Source organism: Notechis scutatus, chromosome 3, assembly GCF_049901735.1.
Source record: "Notechis scutatus isolate UNSWTSFEM ecotype Mainland chromosome 3, rNotScu1.2, whole genome shotgun sequence".
Taxonomy (NCBI): Eukaryota; Metazoa; Chordata; class Lepidosauria; order Squamata; family Elapidae; genus Notechis; species Notechis scutatus.
Genome location: NC_142011.1, coordinates 116,132,112 through 116,157,200, shown reverse-complemented (window position 1 = coordinate 116,157,200; position 25,089 = coordinate 116,132,112). Strand labels below are relative to the sequence as shown.

The window sequence follows — 25,089 nt, the reverse complement described above, 5'->3', positions numbered from 1 at the left end:
AAGATTCGGTACGTCAGAGGTGGATCTCTTCTCCACTCCTCAAAATGCCCAGGTCACCATATTCTTCACCAGGTTTCCTTGTCAGGGAGCGGAGGGACCCAATGCTCTTCGGTGCAGATGGCCCAAAGGTCTCTACGCATTTCCCCCGCTTCCCATCATTCTGGCAGTAATTCGGAAGATGTTGGAGGAACGAGCGGAGCTCCTCCTCCTGGCTCCCTATTGGCCAAGGAGGCCCTGGTTTGCGGACCTGGTCAACTTATTGGTGGCTTTTATATCTTAGTACAGACTCAGCTAAATGATGTCATAGGAAGGAGTCAAGCCATCCTGGGCTCTCTCGCAGCATAGATAGAAAGGGCGTTCAGGGTAACTTCTACCAATGCCCATTCTCCTTCTATCCCCTCATCTAGATCATTTAGGAAGATGCTAAAGTGTACTGGGCCTAAGATTGAACTTTGCAGTACCCTACTGCACGCTTCCCTAGGTTTAATTTCATTGAGAACTACTTCTTGTTGGTCAACTAATTGCAAATCTGTCTGGTAGTGATAGTCTATCACTAATAGTCTATCAGATAGTCTATCACAAATCTTACCAAAAAGTAGGCCTTGGTCTACTTTGTCAAGTGCCTTACTAAAGTCTAAGTAAACTGTGTTTACAGTATTACCCTGATCTATTAATTTAGTCACTTTATCAAAAATGCTGTAAGGTTTGTCTGCCATGATCTTTTTTATTATTATAATTTTTTATTATACAATTTTCTTGGTTATGTATAAAATTTCTATATTCACAATAACAGTATTCCGTCTGAGTACAATCTCTATTAAGTACAGATAATAAATCTTATATACACAATAATTATAACCATTATTCTCAATACCTATTCACCATCATCTTCCCTTATCCTTATTAAAATTTTTGGGTTATTTAATTAAGCCCTCTGTTCAATTTTATCTATAATCAATTGATAGTATTGAACATTATAGACATCATATAAACATCACATTTATAACCATTAGCCTCCAAATAATCATAAGGTTTACTTATCTTAATTATTCAATGTTCATTATTCAATTACACAAATTACTTCATCTTGTTTACATACCCAAATTTCTAACTTATGCTACTTTCTCACCATTAATAAAATAGTTCCCAAACTAAAAAAGAAATATTTTCTCCATTTCTAGCTTGTATCTTTATACTAATTCTTAAAAGTACAACTCCTGTGTTAGACAGTGCTCTGCATTTATCCCTCACGTATCTCAGCTCTTATTGACTTATTGGCACATCTCTCATACTCCTCCCTTGGGATCTTGTATCTTCTTGTCTCATTCATGTTTGATCTTCTATCTTCTATTCTTCTATCCCTGCTTCTTCTTCACTCTTTTGAGCCTTCAATACACATTTCAATCATTTTTTCCTCACTTCAGGGGTACCTTTCTGTGTATCCCCTTCTAATATTTGATCTCTTAAAGTGTAATTTACCATTTCTATTTCAGCTTTTACTATCTCTTCTTTGCCATGATTTATTTTTGACAAACCCAGTTTATTTCTACTAATAGCTTTGCTTGTTTATAGATGCTTGCAGATCCGTTCCTTGGTTATCTTTTCCAGGATTTTCTGAGGGATTGATGTAAGGCTGATTGGTCTGTAGTTTCCTAGATTCACATTTTTCTCCTTGCAGGTCAGAACCACACTCGCTCTTTCTCAGTTCTCTGGTGGTTCCCCAGTATTCCAGGATCTTTGAAAGATATGGTTCAAATACACACATTAAACTTTAAAGCATGATAACATTGCAGACTGTACAGTTATTTGTCACTTTATAAGAAGATCAGGAAGTCTTGAATGACAAATTAAATAAGTAAAACTTACATAAAGTAATGGGAACTCTCCAATGCATGGTCTGAAATTTATAGCTCAGTCTTTGAAGATAAAATGAAGAAAATAACATCTAGTTTTACTGTTATGCAGAATGAGGTAGATGGTGTTTACTTTGTGATCATTTTGCTTTTGGGTGTCATGAAAGAACTGAAAATTATTTTAAACTGTATTTATTTATGAATTTTTTACTTGTAGAATGTAGCTGTTATGGAAAATTTTGTCTCATACACCAAAATAATTAGGCTAATTTTGATGACAGTTATGCATTTTGATTTGGGGAATGCCATTTGCTACTTTGCCTTAGGAAAAATTGATTGTAACTAGCCACTGAGGAAAAGGTTTGTTTTCAAACCTCGTATGGGTCATTGAATAGTGTTCCTCTTCTTTTTGTAATGTCTTTAGATATAAATATCAAATAACAAAACTGAACCCATTGAACTCAGTCAGCTCTTATGTGTACTCCAAGTATACTGTATAATAAGGAGGACTAAATTCTATATATAGCAAAGAATAGGAGTTCAGAAAAATGTTTTATAAAGAGGTAGTCCTTGACTTATGATGGCAATTGGGACCAGAATTTCTATTGTTAGGTGATGCAGTTATAAAGTGTAATTGCATCACTTAGTGACAGCAATCCTTGAAGTTCTGGTTGCCTTTGTTAAACAAATCTTATGGTCATTAGGTGAGGCAACTTCCTGATGGCTTCCTATATCCAGGTCAGTGGGGAAGTCAGCAGAAAATTGCAAGTGTCAGTTACTTGCAAACAAAGTGTCCACTGACGGGTAGGGGAAGGCGGAAGGAGTGCACAGGGCTGTGAGACAGGTGCAGCAAACATTGGGGAAGGTATGGAAAGGTGCAAGGGAGGCATTGTGAAGTTCAGGGAGGATGCACTGCAAGAGGCTATGTGAAAATTATGGGGACTAGTCATAACCACCATTTGTTCAGTGCTGTCGAGGACTATCTGAATGTGGAAGCTGCAGATTGATATAGAACACATAATGATAGGGCTGGAAGAGATATTCTAGTCCAACCCCTTGCTCAAGGCTGAACACATTTATAACATCCCAGATAATTTTTTTGTCCAGTCTATTTTTGAAAATCACCAGTGATGGAGAACTTATAATCCTGAAGGCAAGCATTGTTTAACAGTTTAAAAGAAAAGTTCTACTTCTAGGTTCTAGGAAACTCTTTAACAAGCTTTCACCCATTACTTCTAGTCCTGCCCTCAGGTGCTTTGGAGAATAAGTCAACCCGCTCCTCCCTGTGATAAGTCAACCCCCTCCTCCCTCAAGTATTGGAAGACAGTCCCCTCTAATCCATCTCTTTGACAGGCTAGACCTACTTAGCTCCCTCAACTGTTCATCATATGCCATAGCCTCCAACCCTTTATCATCTTGCTCTTGCTTTTCTGTGCCTACTTTGTAGGGTCTTAGCATCTTTTTTTTTTGTATGTAAACAACTTGGGAGATTATTTCCAAGATATTAGTACCAAGCAGGAGGGGAAATGCTATGGTTTAACCTGCTTCTGGAGACTTAATAATATTGTTACCTTTGGGTGGGACAATTAATTGGTTTGAAAATGTTGAATTAGCTATTTGATTATTGATTATCTTCTCCTTCTCCTCAGGTATTATTGTAATGTATGTGACTGTGTAGTGAAAGATTCCATCAACTTCCTTGATCATATCAATGGCAAAAAACGTATGTATAACATGTTTTTCATGTACTATTTTGATATTATTATTGTTTTGTTGTTATTATTAATCATTGCACAGTCAGCCAGATATTCAGACTGGGCCTAGTCTTTTTGGTCTACCTATTGAGTCCTTACCAAGGACCTGGGATAGGCAGATATAGATGTTTGAAGGTGTTACAGATATTGTCACAGGATGGAAGCTGTTCCCAGTAAAGCCACCTTTGCAATGGACTGGTGGCGAATATGTCAATGCCAATGGTGTTCAAGTAGTCCACTATCCAGACTTTTTTGATCGACAGTTGTTAAGTCTGGGGTGTTATGTGTCAAGCGCCTATCTGCTTGAATTCTAAAGTCTCAGAGCAATTTAACTTCTTCATTTTCTATGACTTTCTCTATTTTATGGTCCCACCAGTTCTTGCTTGTGGGCAAATGATATTTCTTGCAGATCTTGCAGTGCACCATTGTTGCCACTGCTTGAATCTGTGCAATCTTCTTATAGCAGCTTACCAGGTGGTCTACTATTTCTTCAGCTTCTTTGTATAGGTGGCACTTGTTGTCTGTTGCTGTCTTCTCAATTATGGCTTTGTATGCATTGGTCCTTAAAGCTTGGTCTTGTGCAGCCAGAATTAGTCTTTTGATCTCTTTCTTCAAAGTTCCTGCTCTTAATCTTTGCCAGGTCTTGTTATTATTTGCTTTCCCTGCTATTTTTTTTTATCTACTGGCCATATAGTGCTTTGTCTTCCCATGGCTCCATTCTGTTCTTCATTTGATCTTTCTTGTAGGCCAGTTTGGTCTCTCCAGTAGTCAGGAAGCCTTCCTGATATACTAACTTCAAAGCATCTTCATCACTGTCCTTCAAATATTCTTCCAAAGCCATTTTTTCTTCTTCAGTCATCTAATGTACTTGCAACATTCCACCAATTTGCCTTGGTAGATAGTCTGTCTGTGTCACTATTGGATGAAGGGCATGATTCATCATCATCATTTTTCTGGTCTTCCTATCCATTGTTTTTAGTTCTGCTTGAGTCCAGTCCACTATTCCAGCTGTGTATCTAATGACTGGAATTACCCAGATGTTGATTGCCTTGATGGTATTTCATCAATTGAGTTTGGACTTTAAGATCTTAACTCTCTTGATGTATTCAACTCTAATCTTTTTCTTGACTTCAGTATGCTTGATATTTGTAGTAATTATCCTCATCTAGACTCAATGTTATTTTTGTGGGACATCTTGATTCCTTCAGTTTTCACTATCTTTTCTTGTTTGATAGTGAGTGTTGCACATTTGTCCAATCCAAATTCCGTTGCTAAATCTTGGTTATATATATGGAGTGTGTTGAGCAGTGATTCGATTTCAGATGGTGTTTTTCCATACAGCTTCAGATCATCCATATAAAGGAAATGGGATAGTGCAGGGGTCTCCAACCTTGGCAACTTTAAGACTTGAGGAACTCTGGGAGTTGAAGTCCACAAGTCTTACAGTTGCCAAGATTGGCGACCCCCTGGGATAGTGAATCTCCTTAAAATATTCCTCTCTTGAAATTAACCTCTCCTAGTTTCTCATTTTGTCAATTAGTAGTTGATATTTTGTTCCTCTACTATTGGGGCGGTTTCCTTTCTGCTCAAGTGGAAAGAGATTGTTTTCACTAGATGCTGTGGGACTGCATCAGCTACCACACCAGTTAGCAATTTGAAAGTTGTGGTAAGCACATAATTGACGTGTCATTGCCTGGACCTTTTGCTGGATCTTTCATATCAGGTGGGTTTTCCCAGATGTTAGCCACTCTTCAATTTTACTTCCTTGTAGTATATTGTTAAACTGCTTGGCAACGAGTGGATATAGACCATGCAGTTCATCTTCACCCGGTGCTGTCTGATTCTTAATCTTTCCTGATCTTTTCTCTACCATCTCTGCTATTATTACTAGTTCTTTCATTCCAACTTCTTTTTTATTCTTATCTACCTCTTTTAACCAATCCTTGTTGTATTTCTTTGGGTTATCCCATATCTGTGCCAAGAACTACACTGTTTCTTCCTTGTCAGGTATTGACTGATTCACTGGAGTATCTCTATTGATGGATTGGTAGAAACATTTCTGATTGGATTGAAATTAGAGGTTCTGTCTATAATTTGCAATTTGAGCTTCATATCTGAAATGAAAACAATTGTATATCTCTGCTGGATCCTCTACTGGCAACTCCCTCTGGTTTGCCTCTGCATTCTGAGATACATTTGGCAAGGCTTTGATTTCTTTGCCCTGGGTAAACCTTTGCAGTTCTTCCAATTCTGCTTCTGTGAATACTTTATTTCATATTATAAATCAACATTGATATTTGCTAGCCTTTGTTCTGTTATTTCTAATTCTGGGTGTTGTTCTTTCCAGAACTGGTTCATTCGTTTTAAATATCCTTTTCTTGTTGGACTTATCTGTAATAACAGATCATTATTTCTTTGTTTTCAATCACTGTGTATTTGCGATGGGTAAACACCTTTTCTTTCAGTAGTTCTGAAGCTGCTGGCCTTGGTTGCTCAGCCAACAGTCTTGAGTGCTGTAGCCATTTTTCACCAGATATCCAGGAACTAGCGTGGACCTTCTTAACATCCAAGCCGGAATGGCTTTCTACGTCTCACCGTACTTTTTATGGGAGAGATGCTCTTTGTCAGACTCCTCTACCCTAGCATATCTCATCTTCCTCAGAGCATACTAGCCCCAGAACCACATCAAGCAGTACCTTGTTGAGGGGTTGTTGTTGTTGTTGTTGTTATTCACACTGTCACCCAGATGTTTAAATTGGATTTGACATTTTTATCCAGCCAAGATTTTGGGTAGGTAGATGTTGTTTGATGATGTTAAAGGTATTGTAGCAGAATATAAACTGTTCCAAGTAAAGCTGCCTTTCTCCCCTGAGCTGTTCAGAGCATCCAGTAGTGGGAGGTGTCTTCTTGGATAGGCTGGGCTTAATTTGCAGGATGCTCCTCCTCCTCCACGGGACTCCTCCCTAGCGTCCTCCAGTTTTAGTTCAGCCTTTGTTGAGATAGGTAGCTTTCCAGATTGGCCGGAATAGCAGCTAAAACGAAAGAGATTCAAACATCAGGTTTGCCTTTTCACTTACTCAGGGAACCCCTTTGTCATCTAGGAGTCCCAATAGCCTCTGACAGCTTATTAACACCCTGGCCATCGAGGCTAGTAGCACTTCACTAGAGGGATACAATTTCAAGGATCAAATTACCAAATTGAAAGCCCTGCAGCCTCAGACATTTTCCCTCAAAATCGGGCCGGCGGGACTTGTTTCCTCTTTTGGGAAAAAGATCGCAAGAGCAGTTTACAATCCACTTATCTCCCAATCGTTAACAGCGCCGTTCTGAACAGCGAGCTTGCCTCATGTTCGGCTCTTCAACGGCTGAGGCTCTTCCCCCATTCAACACCAAAGGGGATGGGAAGCATAAGCACTTCAAATTCTTTTCCCGCGTAGTTGGTTTATTTAGAACAGCGATTTAGGCGGGAACCAGCTGCTGGACTCTTAAGGCCACACCAAGCAGCGACAGGCACCATTTTGAGGACCGCATGGTGCCCATTCATAATTAAAATAGAAAGCAAATATTACCTGTGAGAGGATTGTTTTTCCCTACTGGGTTCCCCTCATAGAGACCAGGCTTCCCTACTCCTGAAGCACAGAGCAGCTTTGTTGGCTAACCCTCACAGAATATAAGTCCAGCGGCTTCACAGTGAGCACCAAGGCTGAAGTCCACCTGTGCAGAGCAGCTGTTGCAGGCCATTGTTAACACAGTTCTGGCCTGAAGAGGTGTTGATAATTGGATTTCAATTGATTGGATTGGAGATTAGTTCTACAAATACCAAATTTGAAGGGACATTACAAGAAGTTTATAAGGATACCCTGCTCCTTTGCGAGCAGGCTCCTAGGTGTGCCAACCACCTTATAATCAAGCCTCATTGACAAATTTATAGTGGAAATGGCAAGCGGCAAAGGCTCAAAGGCCTCTACCTCCAGAACAATGACCAGGGTAACTTGGTCCATCTTCTGTCATTGGTGCGCAAATTCGCACATTGACCCTACTTCTCCATCGGTGGTGCAAGTTTTGGAGTTCCTGCAACATGGCCTGGACAAGGGATTATCCCCTAATACCTTACGCAGACAAGTGGCGGCCCTAGCCTCGGTTGTCTCTTGGGGTGATCTCTGCTCAATTTCTCATCACCCACGCATTTGCAGTTTCCTTAGGGGGGCCACAAACTTACGACCCCAGTGATACATTGATATCCAACCTGGGACCTTAACAGCTCTCACAAAGGGCCTCTTTGAGCCCCTAAGGACTTCGAGTCTCCGCTTCCTAACCTATAAGGTGGTCTTCTTAGTCGCAATAACTTCAGCACAAAGAATTTCCGAACTAGCAGCTTTATCGGTGAGACAGGACCTCTGCATTTTCCATCCAGACAGAGTTGACTTCCGACTAGACCCAATCTTTATACCAAAAGTTAATTCGGCCTTCCATAGGGCACAAGAGTTGGTCCTTCCTAATTTTTGCCTGCAGTCAGCCCATAGACTTGAACATCATTGGAACCGACTGGATGTAAGGCGAGCATTACGTTCCTATATAAACTGCACCACAAATTTTAGAAAATCAGAGGCCCTCTTTATTTCATTCCAACCTACCTCTCTAGGACGTAAGATTTCCTCTTCAACAATCGGCAGGTGGTTAAGGGCCACGATTGCGATAGCATACGAGATACAATCACTGTCGGTTCCCAGGGGCATAACAGCCCACTCTACCAGGAGTACAGCGACCGGCAGCACATGGGCCACTCAGGCACCAATACATGAGATCTGTAGGGCAGCAACCTGGGCCTCTCCATCGCCCTTCATTAGACACTATAAAATTGACGTTTATGCCTCCGCCGAGGCTGCATTTGGTAGGAGAGTTTTAAAAAGTGTCCACAGGGATCAAGGAGGGACTTTTAGCCAGATGGAGGCCCTCCTGTAGGACAGTCCAAGCTTTGGTATGTCCCACTACTGGATGCTCTGAACAGCTCAGGGGAGAATGGCCGTTGGTATTTACCTGATACGACCGTTCTCCGTGAGCTGTGAAGAGCATTCAGCCCCACCCTTATCCATCTGGTGGGGCACTATTCCAGCCAAAAGCTAGATAGGGTGAAGTATAGAAGGTTTCCACACTTCGACTTCGCCAAAACTGGGGGACGCTAGGGAGGAGTCCTGTGGAGGAGGAGAAGCGTCCTGCAAATTAAGCCCAGCCTATCCAAGAGGAGACTGAAGCACCTCCCACTACTGGATGCTTTTCACAGCTCACAGAGAATGGGCATATCAGGTAAGTATCAACGCCCATTTGCAATTGACTGATTAGTCAGTGTGGATGGTAGTCAAGTGGTGGTCCATATGGTTTGGAATTGCACTCAAGGTGACTATTACTATTGGTACTATATTTATTATTATTGTTGTTATTATTGAATGATAATAAAAATATCATTATTATTATTTATAAGTGTAAGCAGCCCAGTTCTAAATGATTCAGAGCAGCTCACAACAATAAAAGAAATTACAGTGATTTCCAGCCTGGCTGTAGTTCTTTGGTTTTAGTCAATAGATAGTCATCATTTTGTTTGACTGTAAAGTAGCCATGGATGCAGGATTTATTTTGTGGGACATGTTAGATTTACTAATCTGTCTCATACAGAACCAATCCATTGATTGGTTCATCCTGTCTCATTTGATTCTTAGCAGTTATCAAAGATCTGAGAGATTCCAGTGACTTCTATATGAAATTCATGTATTCCTTTGTTAAGCTAATGGATCTTGAAGTGTGGTCTGCAGACCACCAAGTTCCAACAGTGGTCCTCTCCAGTTCCTCTCCAGTTTCCTTATGTCTATCAGTCAAAGCTTGATCACTGCCTAAGCCCCATCTCTCTGGGCATGTCAACAGTCTGCTGGTGAGAGGGAACCACTCTCCATCTCAGCTTTCTCCTTATGCATGTCAGCTGGCAAGAACCCACTACTATCTTAATATGTCACAGAGCATGTTGATCAGTGGTTCATGAGAATGGAACAATGGCTGGAAATGAGTTAATGAAACTTATATGTAGCATTGTTTAGAAAGCGAGATGACCTGGGAGAAACTACAAAAAAGACTTCAATAACATGTACACAAACATGCTTTATGTATGGGAAACAAAGATAACATAAGCAATTGCTAATTGGTTCTACCCCAATTTCCTGGAATATAAGAGGAAGGGGAAGAGAAATGCTGACAAACTTCAAAATTCTGTTATTATAGTCTGTATCAATAAAGTAATTTTAGTCAAATTTAGGAAATTGGCTTTCTTGTCTGGTTTATCTTAAAGGGCTGACATATCATGAATATTAAAATGTGAAAAAATGAAAAGGGAACAAATTTCAAGTGCAGTTTCTATCTGAGCCTATATATGCTATGCTGTGGTCTCTCACAAGCACCTCCAAAAAGAAGGTATGATTAGGAAGTATAGTGATGGTTATCTAAAAGCAGGATTTTATTTCCCTTTAGATCCTTAGTATTTTGAGATTTCTGTTGCAGAATGTTCTGAATTAGCAAATGTGTGGTAAATGGGTAAATGTTACGATATGTGAAATTATTCAAGTGAAAAATGAGTGTTTTTCTGGATTTTTGGTACAAAATCTTAAAAGGCCTTCAAAATGGAGAAGATAAGAAGGCTTAATTAAATGCAATGAAAATAATGATCTTTGTGAACTCCCTTGCTCAGATGAAAATACAAGGTTAGTTCGTTTGTTTGTTTGCTTGATTGGATGGCATCCAAATTTTGGGAAAGTATTTGGTATTCAACAATTGTAAAAGTTGAAGAGCAGAGCATTAAATTAATATTTGTTGCTACTTTCTATATCAGATATAATTCATGATTTAGGTTTTAACATATAGCGTTCCTTGCAACTCTATTATAATTTATTAATGATATTATATATAATCTATTAAAGTCTTTAATTTATTAGGTATGCAATTGATTTTGCTCCTCCAATTTTGCCATTCTAGGAGGTTTTCCACATACCTAAGAAAACACATTCTCTACTCCAAAGTAAAGTTAAGATGGAAACATATTCTATTCTACTGCTTTGGTATTATTTGGTGGCCCAGCAAAAAAGAAAGGCACACTAGGTTTTAAGTTTTGGTCTTGATTGATTGAAAAACAATCAATGTAAGATGATGCTGTGGAGAAAGAGAAGGCTTCTCTCTATCATAAGCCATTCCACACAAATTGTTTGAGGTATGGAGGCAAACTCCATGAGCTGTGGGGAATGACCTCTAGGTTTTTCCCCCTATAGTAATAATCTCTGACCAATAATATATCATGGACTATGTGAGCTCATCCGCTCTTGCACCAGAACTTCCCATTCAGTTCCCTTTCCATCTCCCTCCCCCACACACTAGACCAGGGGTCCCCAACCACCGGTCTGCGGAACAAGTCCTACCGGGCCGCTGGTTGCTGGGCGCCGCCATCTTTTTTTTGATGAAAAAGTGCTTCCGTGAGCTTTTCCGGGTAGAAAGCTCACCGGAAGCACTTTTTCATCAAAAAGATGGCGGCATCGCTCGGTGAGCTTTTCCGGTAGAAAGCCATTTCTACCCGGAAAAGCTCACCGAGCAGCGCCGCATCTTTTTGATGAAAAAGTGCTTCCGGTGAGGTCACCGGGAGCACTTTGTCATCAAAAAGATGGCGGCGCCCAGCTGATGCCGGTACCGGGCCGCGGCGCCCAGCTGATGCCGGTACCAGGCCGCGGCATAAAAAAGGTTGGGGATCACTGCACTAGACAACAGATCTTCAACTGAAAGTTCTTCTGACCCATCCTGCAGGTATTGGGAGAAGTGAGCGGGAAGCATCTTGTTTGAGCCCCTGGATTGTTTCCTCTGCTCACCAACTGCTAAATCTCTCATGAAGAAGAACAAGAGAGAAGGACATATTAAGAATCTGCTTTGGTTACCTATCTACTCCTCACCATTAGGTCAATTGATATCATTTAGTGATTTTTGTTGTTGTATTTTTCATTGTAATTTCTTTTGACTCCTTTAAGATGGAATATTAATAAACATAGTACATTTCCTAGTAATGCTGTTTTCTTTTTTTCACATTCTTATGTGCCTGGCTTTACCACTGTTTTTTGCCTTAATAAATCTTAAATGTCAGGTTGTTTTGCTTTTGAATTATTCAATACTGTGCCATTTATAAACTCATTCTGCTGTTTAGTAATTGCACATTTACTTGCAATAAACGTAGAGAGTTGTAAACGGTAAAGATGGAAAGCTCCCGTAAGTAAAGAGAAAGCAAACACAATATTATATCCATATGTTTATGTTAGCTGGATTTCTCTACAATCACTGATTAAAAGCTGGTTTTTTTGTAGAAATTTCATCCAGCTTTCCTTTTAATATAGAAGCCACAGCACAAGCAAAAGAGAAAGAACCCTGATTGCATTTCATACCATGGAGAACATAGAAATATTCTAGCTGACAGAACTAGATGGAATGTCACAATAACCCTGCTGGCTTAGGCCAAGAACCAACATCCTGTATCACACATTGACCCATCTGATTCTTTCAGAAACTTCACAATTTTAGCTGAGAAAGTGATAGTTCTTTTTATTGCTCTCCCCTAGTAGTTTAAGCCATACTGCCCATGGTTTCAAAACTAACAAACTGCCTCAAGACAATTGATAACTTGTTCTTCCATAGGCATTTGTCTGGTCCCCTTTTAAAACCATTTAAATTGGTAACCATCATCATATCTACTATCAGCACATTCCAAACCTTAATTATACATTGTGTAAAAAGTATTTCCTTTTATTAATCTTGAGTATCTCTGTATTTGGTTTTAATAGAAGACTGCCATTGTAAAAGGGAGAGAACAATATCTATGTCTTCACTTTCCACCATACATGTTTCTGTATACCCCTGCCCTCTTCCTGCAGAACTAAAAAAAATCCAAAAGCTGTAGTCTTTACCTCAGCCTCCTGCAAGGGGCAGGAGTGGAATTTCCAAGAAACTGTTTGGGTTTACCCATACTGGCTCTGAATTCCTGCCTCAGTGTAGCAATTTGGTAACTGTCTTACAGGGGAATGCTTTATTTGATACTCTAACCCAAGGGTCTTCAAACTTAGCAAATTTAAGACTTGTAGACTTCAACTCCTAGAATTACTGAGCTAACATGACTGGAGGAGGAATTCTGGAAGTTGAAGTCCACAAGTCTTAAAGCTGTCAAGTTTGAAGACCTCTGCTCTAACCTCTATGTGAAATAGACAGGGACCCCACAGGGGCCTTAGTGGGCAAATAAAGTAAAAGCTGAGAGTCGTGAAATGTGTAGCATCAATTTCTGACTTTGTTGCAGGAAATACATGATTAAGAGATCAGGTCCCTGTCCTTCTTTCAGAGAAAGATCACTTTCACAAAACATTAATAAAATTATGTATAAAATTACAATGGATAAGATAAGATACCATTTATTGTCACTTCTTTCTGTGGACACATGGACATACATTAAAAATGAAATTCTGATGCTCTCTCTCAAAAGAAAATATATATCCATACACAGACACGCACACATATAAACACACACACACACACACACACACACACACACACACACACACACACATCAAATATAAATAAAATTATAAATAAATAAAAACATAATAAATCCCTGTTCCAGTAGTGTTGGAGCACTGTTTAAGGTGCTTCCAGGTTGAAAAAAATAGCTAGCAATATCACGGTTGCTGGGGGAAATCCATGAGGACTCCTTTCATGTCCCCATGAAAGAGCTGGAATGAAGGACAGTAGCTCAGTCCACCAGGCAGTAGCACTTGGGTTTTGAACATGGGCTTGCTAAACTGCAACCCAGCATCTTAACTATGTAAGCCACCATGCTCCTAACATGATAAATAATAAGTGCAAAATAACTAGAATATAAAAATACCTTTATATAATTGCAAGTGGTCACATGTAAAATATTGGGCAAAAAGTAAAATATAGATCCGTTTAAAACAGGTGTTCAAAGGAAAAAGGCAAAAGAATATGTATGGCTCTGGATAGACAACAAGATGATATTGATATACTTCTAATTTAAACTCTGTTTTAAAAGTGTCCAGGTTGCATAAATGTTTACAATACTAGGTTTGCATAGGTAAAATAAAGAAAGAAATAAATTGCTAGAATCCTTAAGGATTTTAATTGGCACACACAAATTAAATTAAAGGTCTAATCACAGATTCCTAAATATACATTTGAAAGAAAATATAATTTTTATTATTTATCCTGAATTTTCTAGAATTTAATTGATTTCGACCTTTAATCACAGGAGCAAGTTCCTTAGCTTTCTTACCCCTGGATGTTGCCTCTCTTTTTCCTGCTTTCTGGAAGAAAAAAAATGCCTGAAATTTCTCATTGCCTGTGCTGCCCAGCTCTCCTCATACACACACACACACACAGAGTAAGAGTTCTAAAGGTGTTTATTCAACACCCTCCCTCCAAATAACAGGCCCATAGAAAGCACCCACTTTGCCCAAGTTCGGATTCCAAGCTCAGCATGACAAGTCACTGGGTAAATCGAGTCGAACAGGCACACATGAAGTCTAGGGAAACAATCCACGAGTCAAATAGGTAAAACAACACAAGCATACAAGGCAAAGAACTGGGCACGTTGCAATGCTCGAGTCCTCAGGGCAGGATTAAGTAGACACCAGTGCAGCCTTTCAAGAGGGATGAGGTTGCTTCCTTGTGAGTAGTCTAGCTGACCAGCATTGCACATCTCTTCTCTTTGCCCTACATGTCCTTAGATTGGGAGGAGGTGTGGACTCTACCGCTTCCTCGTTAACTGCCGACAGCTGCTCCTGGTCCTTGCCTGGAGCCTCCTGGTCAATTCACTGCAGCTCGCCTCACTCAGCCTCAGCCTGTCGCTTGTCAACCCAGATGAGGCTGCTTCATCAGGCTAGCACACTCTGAGCCCCAATCTGGGCCATCACATGGTTCTGTGCATTCCTCTACTGACTCAAACTCTCCTCCTCCTCCTCCTCCTCCTCCTCCTCCTCCTCCTCCTCCTCCTCCTCCTCCTCCTCCTCCTCCTCCTCCTCCTCCTCCTCCTCCTCCTCCTCCTCCTCCTCCTCCAAACATGTCCGGAGAGGGATTTGGGGACGGATCTTTGATTACTGCCCTCTCATAAATAAAAGCTTTCTCATTTGGAGAGAAATAGTTGTGAGGGGATTTCATTGTTAAAGATCATTATTCTGGAAGGTCCTGCTTGTTGTGGAGGAATGTATACAGAATTCCTTATCTGGGAGACAGTTATCAGTCTTGTGGATATCAGAATAGAATAGAATAGAATAGAATAGAATAGAATAGAATAGAATAGAATAGAATAGAATAGAATAACAGAGTTGGAAGGGACTTGGAGCTCTTCTAGTCCAACCCCCTGCCTAGGCAGGAAGACACTATTTCAGACAAATGGTTATCCAACATCTTTTTAAAAACTTCCAGTGTTGGAGCATTCAAAACTTCTGGAGCCAAGTTGTTCCACTGATTAATTGTTCTGACTGTCAGGAAATGTCCTTAGTTCTAAGTTGCTTCTCTCCTTGATTAGTTTCCACCCATTGCTGCTTGTCCTGGCCTCAAGCTCTGGAGTATAGCTTGACTCCCTCTTCTTTGTGGCAGCCCCTGAGATATTGGAATACCGCTATCATGTCTTCCCTAGTCCTTCTTTTCATTAAACTAGACATACCCAGGTGATATCACATCATCCCTTCATTATAGTATTTTGATCAGGTTTATTTGCTCTTGTACAATTTTTTTTCAGAGGTGATTGGAGCTGTACACAATTCCAAGTATGATTTTACTACACATTTATATAAGGACCTCACTAAATATACAGATTTTGCTACAATTCCCCTCTTAATTATTCCATATTAGACTTTGTCTTTTTTACTCTGAGATGGAACCTTTATTGAGACATCTACCATGACTCTGAACTCCCCTTTCTCATCAGTCACTGCCAATACAGAGCTCATTAATTCTTTTGCAAAATGTGGGGAGGGGAAGTTTTCTTATGTGTATTGTGAAGTTTGGTGCCTTGGCCATTGAGATGTACTCACCTAGCTGGAGGATAGTATTTTAGAGCTTTTTCAGTCTGTTTGATTTTTTAAAGTCCTTTCAGTCCTTTTTTAAAATTTTATTTTACTTTTAAATATACATAAATATTGAATACATAAACAGTGTGGCCTCTGGGGATCATTAGTTTTGATACAAAATAATAGTGATAATAATAATATTGGTTACAGTAATCATACATGATTATAATAATATAAATATTAAAATTAAAGTTATTTACATGTTAGTATTTGCTCCACCATGTATATATTCCTTCATCATTTAATTATTCAATATTTTAATACATAATACTGATAACCATAGTAATATTATTTAAGTATAGATAGAATCATTTTTCAACTTCTGATCTTTACTTCTACATATTAATTTTAAAATATATAGAAATATGCATAATAATATTTTCCCCCTTTCTAGTTTCTACTTCTATTCTAATTCTTAATAAAACAAATTTTATATTAGGAGGTATTCTATTTCTATCCGTCATCTCTTGTCCGTTTTAGTATTTCAATTCTTGTTTATTTTTTGGCATGTTTCCCATACTCCTGTTTGATCTAAATGTTTCCTTTATCTCTATATCTACCTCTCGCTGCCAGACCTTCAATATGCCTATCAGTGCTTCTATCTCACTTCAGGAATGTCTGTTTATCCAATTCTATTTGTTGAAGTCTTAATGTATAATATGCCTGATCGGATTCATAAATTTTTATTATCTTCTCCTTGTTTTCTTGTTTCATTTGTTGCTTTATTTGCTCTATTCTTTCCTCTGTTTTTTTTTTCTATTTTCTCATCTTTCCTGGGTTTCTTGTTCATTTTTCACTGTTTTTTGCCGAGTATTTTCTGGTCTTACAATTATGTCATGTGTCAAGTCTTTTATCTCCCTATGGTTGTTGTAGTTTAAAACATCAATAATATTTCTTTTTGAAATACACTTATTTTTCCATGTTGAAGCATTTTGTCTTATTTTGTAAGTTAGAAAGTTATTCTATAATCTACCGGTCCCAAAATCTCAGTTATCCATAACACCAAAAAGCCAATATTGAAACATTGAGTAGCCCCCAAATTATACCTCATGAAGCACAATATTTATAGTCCTTTATAGTCCTCAATAGGTCAGTTTAGTCCTTCCAAGTTCTCCAAAAAGTCTTTTTTAAAATTATTCTTCTTTCACCTTTTAAGCAGTTATCAGACAACATTTATAATCCTAGGTGATCCATCAGATTTCTCCATGTCTTCTTAAGTCACATAGTCAATTCTTTAATTTCAATGATAATTCCAGATATTTGTAATCCACTCTACTTAGAAATCTTCAAAAGTCTCAAAATTTGTTCCTCCTCAGCTGTGCAGCAAATAGGTATAGAACAATATGCAAAAAGGCAGTCTTCCAGTTGTTATTTGTCTCCACTCTCTTTTCTATTTTTTCAGTCCTCAGATTATTTCTAGGTTATTCCAACCTTGTAAAAATATAGTATATATTCTTTCTCCAGTAGATGACACCACCACCTAAAATTTCAATGTTATACAAAATCTAACAGCTGATTGCTGTTCCAATTTTCTTCAAGAAATTTCTTCCAATAATCAACCAAATATTCCCAGCATTTTAAAATGCCTGTTCAAAATATTACCAATAAAATATTTGAGTCTAGTCTTTTTATATTTTAAAACTTTGTGTTCTAACTTAGGTTTCACTTTTTTTCGGGTCTGTAATCTTTCTGTTTATTCGCCGCTTTTTCACCACTTTAGAGAATCTTTCTTTCGGAATTTATTTTCTTTGAGATTAAATCTCTAATATAGAAGTTAAAAATCACGTCACCCAGTTCCAGTCCACTGTTCACAAACCGCTCCAGCACATTTCTTTCTTCAGTTGTCCCAGCTTCATGGCAGCCCTAATGGCCACCTTTCCTCTTTGTTGTTGGATGGGAGGGAGCCTTGGATCAAGCAGAAGAGTCATTGCTCTCCGCGACCTGCAAAGTATCCCTCCTTTCTTCATTACCCCTTCAGGATGAGTTTAGCCCAGGGGTGTCAAAGTCAAGTCCTGGGGCCGGATCCAGCCCACGTGGATGGATCTGGCCCATGTGGCTGCCCTGGAAACAGCAAAGTACTGGACCTTGGTGCCTCTGCCAGCAGAAATGGAGCTCGGGAGGGCTGTGTGTGGCCCTCAAGAGCTCTGTTTTCACTGGCAGAGGGTTGCAGGAGGCTGTCACAGCCAAAAACAGAGCTTCAGAACCCATTTTTGCTAGCAGAGGGTTGCAGGAGGCCATCACAGCTGAAAAAGGAGCTTGGGAGCCCATTTTCACTGGCAGAGCACTTGGGCCGCCACAAGGCCCTTGACACAAGTGACATCGAGCTGGCCATGCCCACCCTGGCCACCCCCATCCTGACACCCCCAAGTTTAAACACAACCCTGATGCGGCCCTCAATGAAATTGAGTTTGACACCCATGCTTTAGCCCGTTAGGGCCCTCCAACAATGAGGATTCAGCCTGGGTTCGTGGAGCCCCCTACCCACGACTGTCGCTCAGCTATGCCAAACCGGAAGTCGATTTACAGTCCTAAACAGTTAGCCACTTAGGGATTATCCCTGGCTCTGAAAGTACTAGAGAGTAGTATATCCTGCACCACTGGGATTCTCTGGAAGAGTGTGCTTCACTTTTGAATACTAGTTTACAAACTGCTTCTTTGAGACATAGAGCCACTCTGTGCAGTAATTCCTGCCCTTTGTATGACTTATATCTCAACAAAAATATATCCAATTGCTTCTCTCTATTTCACCTGATTTCTGTAATACTTGTCATATAACTGTGTTCTCTTCTAGCATTAAACACATCTCATTTTGACTAAGGGACTTCTGGAATTTGCATACAAGTGCTTACACACAATATCTTCATTTAATTTCCTCCCATACAGCTTTCTTGATCAACTACACTAATTTTCTAGATCTGCACTGCCCACCCACTCTTAAACCATTATAATAATTTATACTCTCATCCTCTGGAGTGGTTTCTTCCTGTACCAAATACTCCTTACATTCTGTTAGCTCCCCCTCCCCCCAGAATTAGTTTAAAAGCTGCTTTGCCACATTTTTTGATAATATTTTCCAGCAATCTGGTACGTTCTTGGTTTATGTGGGTCGTCCCCTATTTGCAGAAGCCTGGTTGTTCCCAAAAGTATTCTAATGCTTCACTAATCCAGACCTTCCTCCTAACATCTTCTCATCCAGGCACTAAAGCTGTTCAGTTCTGTCCATTTAATGGGGCTGGCAGGTGGAATTCATAGTATTTTGAAGGAATGTGCTTTGACAATCCTGGATTTTAGCATTCTACTCCATACATATGATTTCCAGGACTGAATGATTATTTTTGCTTTCATTAATGCCAGGGTATAACATGGCCACATACTCTTCTGTGCCACTATGTGCCAGACTACAGTACATGGCATGTTATACCCATGAGCTTTAATTCTGTCAAGCAAGTCACCATGTGATTGAATGCCTAGCACTTAGCCACCCATCTGTAGTAGAAGTTATAAGTGCAGCAAACAAATGTAGGTTCATCACTTGTCATTTATGCAGCATATCAGTACCATCAATATTAAAAAGGAAAGTGTTCTAAAACGCATCTTTTAATAACCCCCCCCCTCCATCCCCACAAGCCCAGGAATACTAATCTAACTTGGTATATAGATTTGGTTAAATGGTTGGGGTGAGGATGAACCCTTGCATTATTCTAGGAGGATGAATAAAAACATAGCAGAGTTAAAAGAAGTTTCAAAGTAATATTTACAGCAAGCTTTACTTATTTGTGCAAAAATATTGCTCAGCTGCAAGAAAACAATACATTCTGCATGTGTTGCCTGTTAAAGTATTGATAAGGTTTTTAGGCAATTCCCAAAATATTTAATTGGTCCCTACTTTTTCTAGATCAGAGGAACCTTGGTATGTCCATGAGAGTAGAGCGTTCTACTCTGGATCAGGTGAAGAAACGTTTTGAAGTGAACAAGAAAAAAATGGAGGAGAAGCAGAAGGATTATGACTTTGAGGAGAGGATGAAGGAGCTCAGAGAAGAGGTGAAGTATTACCCAGAAATTAAACAGGACATGATTGTAATGGAATACATTTTAAGCTGATAGATGTTCTATTATTATTATCTTTCTGAAGAGTCATTTTTACATTGTCTTTTAAAAAGATGTATAGCAATAATGATGATTGTCATTCTAGGTGGAATTAGATCTTTGTGCCAAATTCAGCATATTTACTATTCTGATGTTGCCCCAAGAGTTGCTTGTCTTGAAAATGATCAGGAAAGTCATTTTTGTTCCTTGATTTCCCCAGTAAAATAAAGGGCTGAATATAGCATTCAAGATTTATCTTACTGTATTTCATTGGCTCTGCAGCACAATCTGGTGAAATTGTGTTTGAAGTCTTCTAGTGATTAGGAAAACTGTGTATTTTGGAATATACAGTATATAGAACTGTATATTTTTAAAAACCAGATGTGACAAAAATTATATGTAATATAGAAATATTATAGAGGCAGGCATGTTGTCTGTCCTGTTCAGTAAAACAAAATTGATTTTTAAACATTTCTTATACCTAAAACTGAAATTAGAAGATCTGAGGAAGATTTCCAGAAGTCATGGGATAATCTTGAATACCACTCACAGGTACTTGCACTTCATAGAAACAAAAGAAACCATATGTTCTTTATTGCATGCATATATGCATATTTAATGAAGATTGCAATTAAGAAAGTTTTGCAAATTATCTTTACTATTTAGCATAGAAGCACAATGGAGAAATGAAGGGAAGGGAAGAAAGAGAAAGAAAGAAAAAGAAAGAAAGAAAGAAAGAAAGAAAGAAAGAAAGAAAGAAAGAAAGAAAGAAAGAAAGAAAGAAAGAAAGAAAGAAAGAAAGAAAGAAAGAAAGAAAGAAAGAAAGAAAGAAAGAAAGAAAGAAAGAAAGAAAAAGACCTTGCAAAGCATCTTTTTCGGTTATATTTTTATTCTACCTTCAGTCATTTGAAAGTGACCTACATGATGACCCCTTGCTTTTATAATGTTCATTAGAATGTGAAACAGTGACTGGCCAAATCACTTAGAATTGAGTATCTGAATAGGAACTTGAACCTCTTCTTTTGGCTCTTGAATCATTGCTGTAAGAATGAAAAATGGGTTTTTTTGGCATGCCATGGATTGATCATCTTTAGAAAATGGGAGATTCAGAATTTGCTTTTGGAATTTTGGTAACAAGAAATAATATAGAAACTATGCATATGAATATATGACTTTATTCAAGTCACCTTAATAATAATTTCAAACCATGTTTTAGATCTCTTGGTTGTGTAGGTGGTTAATATAAAAAAGTCCTGCAATGTCATGCAAGCTTTTGCAGCCTTAACAACTGCTGAGAAACCATTAACCAAAATCCCACTTCAACATCTCCCAACACAAGCATGGCTGCTTTCCAGGTCTTGCAATCTCACAGAACAACAAAATATTTTGATTCGAGCTGTTAGAAGTCCTTTGATACCAGAGCCATTCAAAACACAGCTTATGTTCTGCTGAGCAGCTGTCATCAGGCTGTTCCAAGAGCTATCAGCTGCTGACATTGCCTTCTGGCATCATTCAGCACCGCATTTGTAACAGGGCATTAATACAGAATCCATGTGATTGTTTTCAAGCAAAGCTGTATTTCTATCACTATTAATTTTGGATGAAGTCTTCAATATTGGTTTAAAAACAGATGCTGACAGCAAATGAGCATTCTCCCATATAATCAGCATCTTCTCTTGGCACTTTGGTTTGCTTTTCTTTCATTATTGCTTTGGGATGAGCCATTTTTCTTCCACTCATTTCGTTTCTTCTTCAGACCAGAAAGCATGTTGTCTCAATTGCCTAATTTCTGAGATTTATCTTTCTTTTCAAAGATTTTGATTATGCAAGCAAGCTTGGATAAAAAGAGTTATTTCCTGTGTTGCAGGAGGAAAAGGCCAAAGCCTACAAAAAGGAAAAACAAAGAGAGAAGAAAAGGAGGGCAGAGGAAGACTTGACATTTGAAGAAGACGATGAAATGGCTGCTGTAATGGGTTTCTCTGGTTTTGGCTCAACTAAGAAGAGCTACTGATTAGCCAGAAACTGTATTTTGAATGGCTACTGTTTATGCCCTGATGATGGTTCAAAATCCCAGAAAGCCTTTGCAAAGAATTTGTATCTAAATAACCTGATACAAGTTGGGAAACAATTCCACATGTCCCATGTGGGGCTGATTCTACCCTACCATCATTAAAACTTCCCTGGTTGAACAGATAGCACCACATTTTTGCCTATGTGTTGATAACTTTAAATCCCAAATAAAAATACTATCAAATAATATCTCCCCTCCCTTGATCCCCTGACAATATTTAAGGATACATCTTTTTTCAAGATCTGCTTGAAATGCCCACACACTTTCACACAGAATTCTGTGGTGATTATAGAATAATTTTTAAGCACGAAATTTCTCTTGGCCTTGTCTACAGCTGCAGTTTTCTGGTGCAAGTTCTGCTTGCTTTTTACTTTGTATTATGTGCATGAGAGATGTGCTACTGGGTATGCTTTTTTCTTTTAATAAACTCATAAAAATCTAGTGCAATGGGGTTTTTAAAACGGTTTTATAATGTGTTTATATACAGGGTGGGGAGGGGATTGATAGATTCATCTACACTATTATTTTCCAGAACTCACAGGAGATTATTATTATCTGTCTACTGAGCAAGTTATTGTCCACGCCATTAGCTTGCTAAAATGTGTTTTTTTTTAAAATATATTCAGCTGGTAACTTAGAAAGATCAAGGTTCCTATGATCTCCTTTCATTGATTTAGGTAGTAAATTATCTGAGAATTTGGTAAGAATGTGAATTTTTTTCTGAAATAGCAATAAATGATGCTTTGCTTTAAAAATAGAGAAATTTCTCATCGAGAAAAAAATTGCACCAGTGGGAGTGCCTGTATTTTTTTTAAAAGATAAAAGAAATCTCTAGTTTAAAGATTTTCCAAGGTTAGAATGGTAAAATGCCCTTTGGGCTTAATGCAAGTGTTGAGAAGAAATCCCAGATGAATCTCTTTTCTATTAAAGTAGAATGAGACTTGCCAGTATCTTGCCACTGGCCATATTGAATAGATATCTCTGAGTTTTATCAGAACAGATGGGGGTTTGATAGAGAAGAAGGAGCTTTCTTGCCATTTTGATTCAGAGTGGAGAAATGTTATCAGTGCTGCTCTAGCTGCTGTTTATGCCCCATGTCATTTTCATTGCTTTCTTAATTTTAGTTCAGCCAACCCCACTGTGACTCATTCATCGGTTTAGGAGGATTTACATCTAGCATGACTGATTTTCATAGTCTCTCCCTTATAGTGATGGGATCATTGTTCTTGCTTTTCTCCTCACTTTAATTAAATCTTCCATTCTTTCAAATCCAGGTAAAATAAATCCTACAATGTTTTCTGATGTTTTAATTCCTTAATCTTAGACTGCTGACAGCTTCATTGCTTCAGATATTTCCACTTCAATTCAGATTATAATCCCCACTGAAGATGTCATTGAAATGATACAAAGCCTGTAGCACTGCTAGCAGAGATTCAAATGTCCTTGGAGACATGATCCGTTTAAAAAAAAAAAACCTGCTTAATGTGCCTCAGATTCCTTCCATGCAACAAAGAGAAATGAACATTTAATTCCAACAATGTCCCTATTTGCATTCAAACTATAAAATCAAAAATGAAACCTATGACTAAATATTCTAGACAATTTGAAGAGAGGAGGTGCAAAAAATGGGGTTACAATGCTGTGTTAATTCTTTTTATGCACATTAAAATATGGAACATTTTGAATAATTTTGTCTAGCTAGCAGTGTTGCAACATGCTCATTATTGTACCTTGAACCAATTTAATTAGTACTTATGAGAAATAATATAATCCAGGAGATCTCTTATACATGTGAGCAGTGAATATGCTGTCCTAGTGTTCTAAATTTAATACTAGCTGTGTGAGTGTGAGTTTCAAAAAGATTCCTCTGTTCTACATATTGTTAAAATCTGTTGCAATTGAAGCACAGCCCTTTTATCTGCACTTTATGGGTGGGAAAAATCAATGATTACTTAGCTCTAGTGTTGGGTATATTAACTTTTAGTCTCAGAGATTGACTAGTACTTGCTGGGAAATAAATGTGAATGGCATTTATGTTTTGCTTATGAGTTCCCATATATGTTTGATCCTTATGGAATCAGAATGATGTTCTAATGGGCCTTTGGTTTGATATAGCACTGTTCTTTTTGTGTTCTTGAAAGGTTAACATAGAGATGCTTGCTGTTTTAAGCCATGCAGTACAGAAAATTAGCATGGCACTAATGTACAATTTTCTACTCATAAGTTTTGATAATGCATTGTTTGTCAAATTTTGAATAATTATCTTAATGAAGAATAACATACTCAATAAGCTACAGAATTATTTCATTTGCTAGTTAATAGAACAAAACAAGAAGGAGCCCGTCTGCACAATATGGTATGTGTTTGTGTGCATCAGTGTGGGTAGAAAGAGGAATGTGATTTCCATGGTATTTTCTTCTCCGTTCCCTATTTGAAGCCTTTTACCTATATTCAAGCTTAAGGGCATCTTCCTCTATGGGGCCAGAGCATCTGCCTGCACATGCAATATTTCTGCCAGTTTTTCCTATCCCAGCACTGGAGGTTTTCTCTGAGTGGTGGTGGTGGTGGGGGAATGTCTTTGTCTTGGGCACTTGCTGAGAGCAATGGAGTGTGTAGTGGCAGAGATACAGATTCCTGCTGGATTCCCAGCAGCAGGAGCTGCCTCTAGCCAAGGATGCAAAACACGTTTCCTTGAAAGAAATAATATTTAGACAAAAAATCTAGAGAAAATGTTTTTCTGCAAAGATCATTAAGCCTAAATTCCCCGTTCAACTTTTTGTTTGCTGAAATTAGCCTTTTGATTTCCTGCTGCTCACATCACAGTTCTGTATACCAACTGCTAATCATCCAACCATAGTTCATCTTTACCTGATCTGATTAAACATACTAGAGTTCCTTTGTTGCCTGTTTCATGACTGTGTGTGCCATGTTCTTCCCAGGGAGCCAAGGACTGCGTAGGCTGCATGGGTGAATTTTTTTTTATCTGATTCTGCCTTGAATGGCTAATGATTTACTTCCTCTTTAGTTAGGCAGAAAAAGACTGGGTGAAGTCTGTATTATAATATCTCACTAAGGGTAGACCTCACTTAACGACCACAACCGAACCCACAATTTTGGTCATAAATTATTGCGGTCATTAAGTGGTCACCATGTGACCTGACTCAGTTTTACAACCAATT

At 38.6% G+C, this 25,089-nt stretch overlaps 1 protein-coding gene across 1 annotated transcript in view; it reads left to right on the top strand.

Moving 5' to 3' along the window:
* ZMAT2 (zinc finger matrin-type 2) overlaps positions 1-24,805 on the top strand; it is a 69,294-nt gene extending 44,489 nt beyond the window's left edge. The window contains exons 4-6 of the mRNA XM_026672604.2: positions 3,503-3,576; positions 19,649-19,794; positions 21,707-24,805. Of these exons, the coding sequence (XP_026528389.1) occupies positions 3,503-3,576; positions 19,649-19,794; positions 21,707-21,850 (364 nt within the window). The 3' untranslated portion in view covers positions 21,851-24,805. The remainder of the gene's footprint in view (positions 1-3,502; positions 3,577-19,648; positions 19,795-21,706) is intronic.
* Positions 24,806-25,089: the final 284 nt, after the last annotated feature.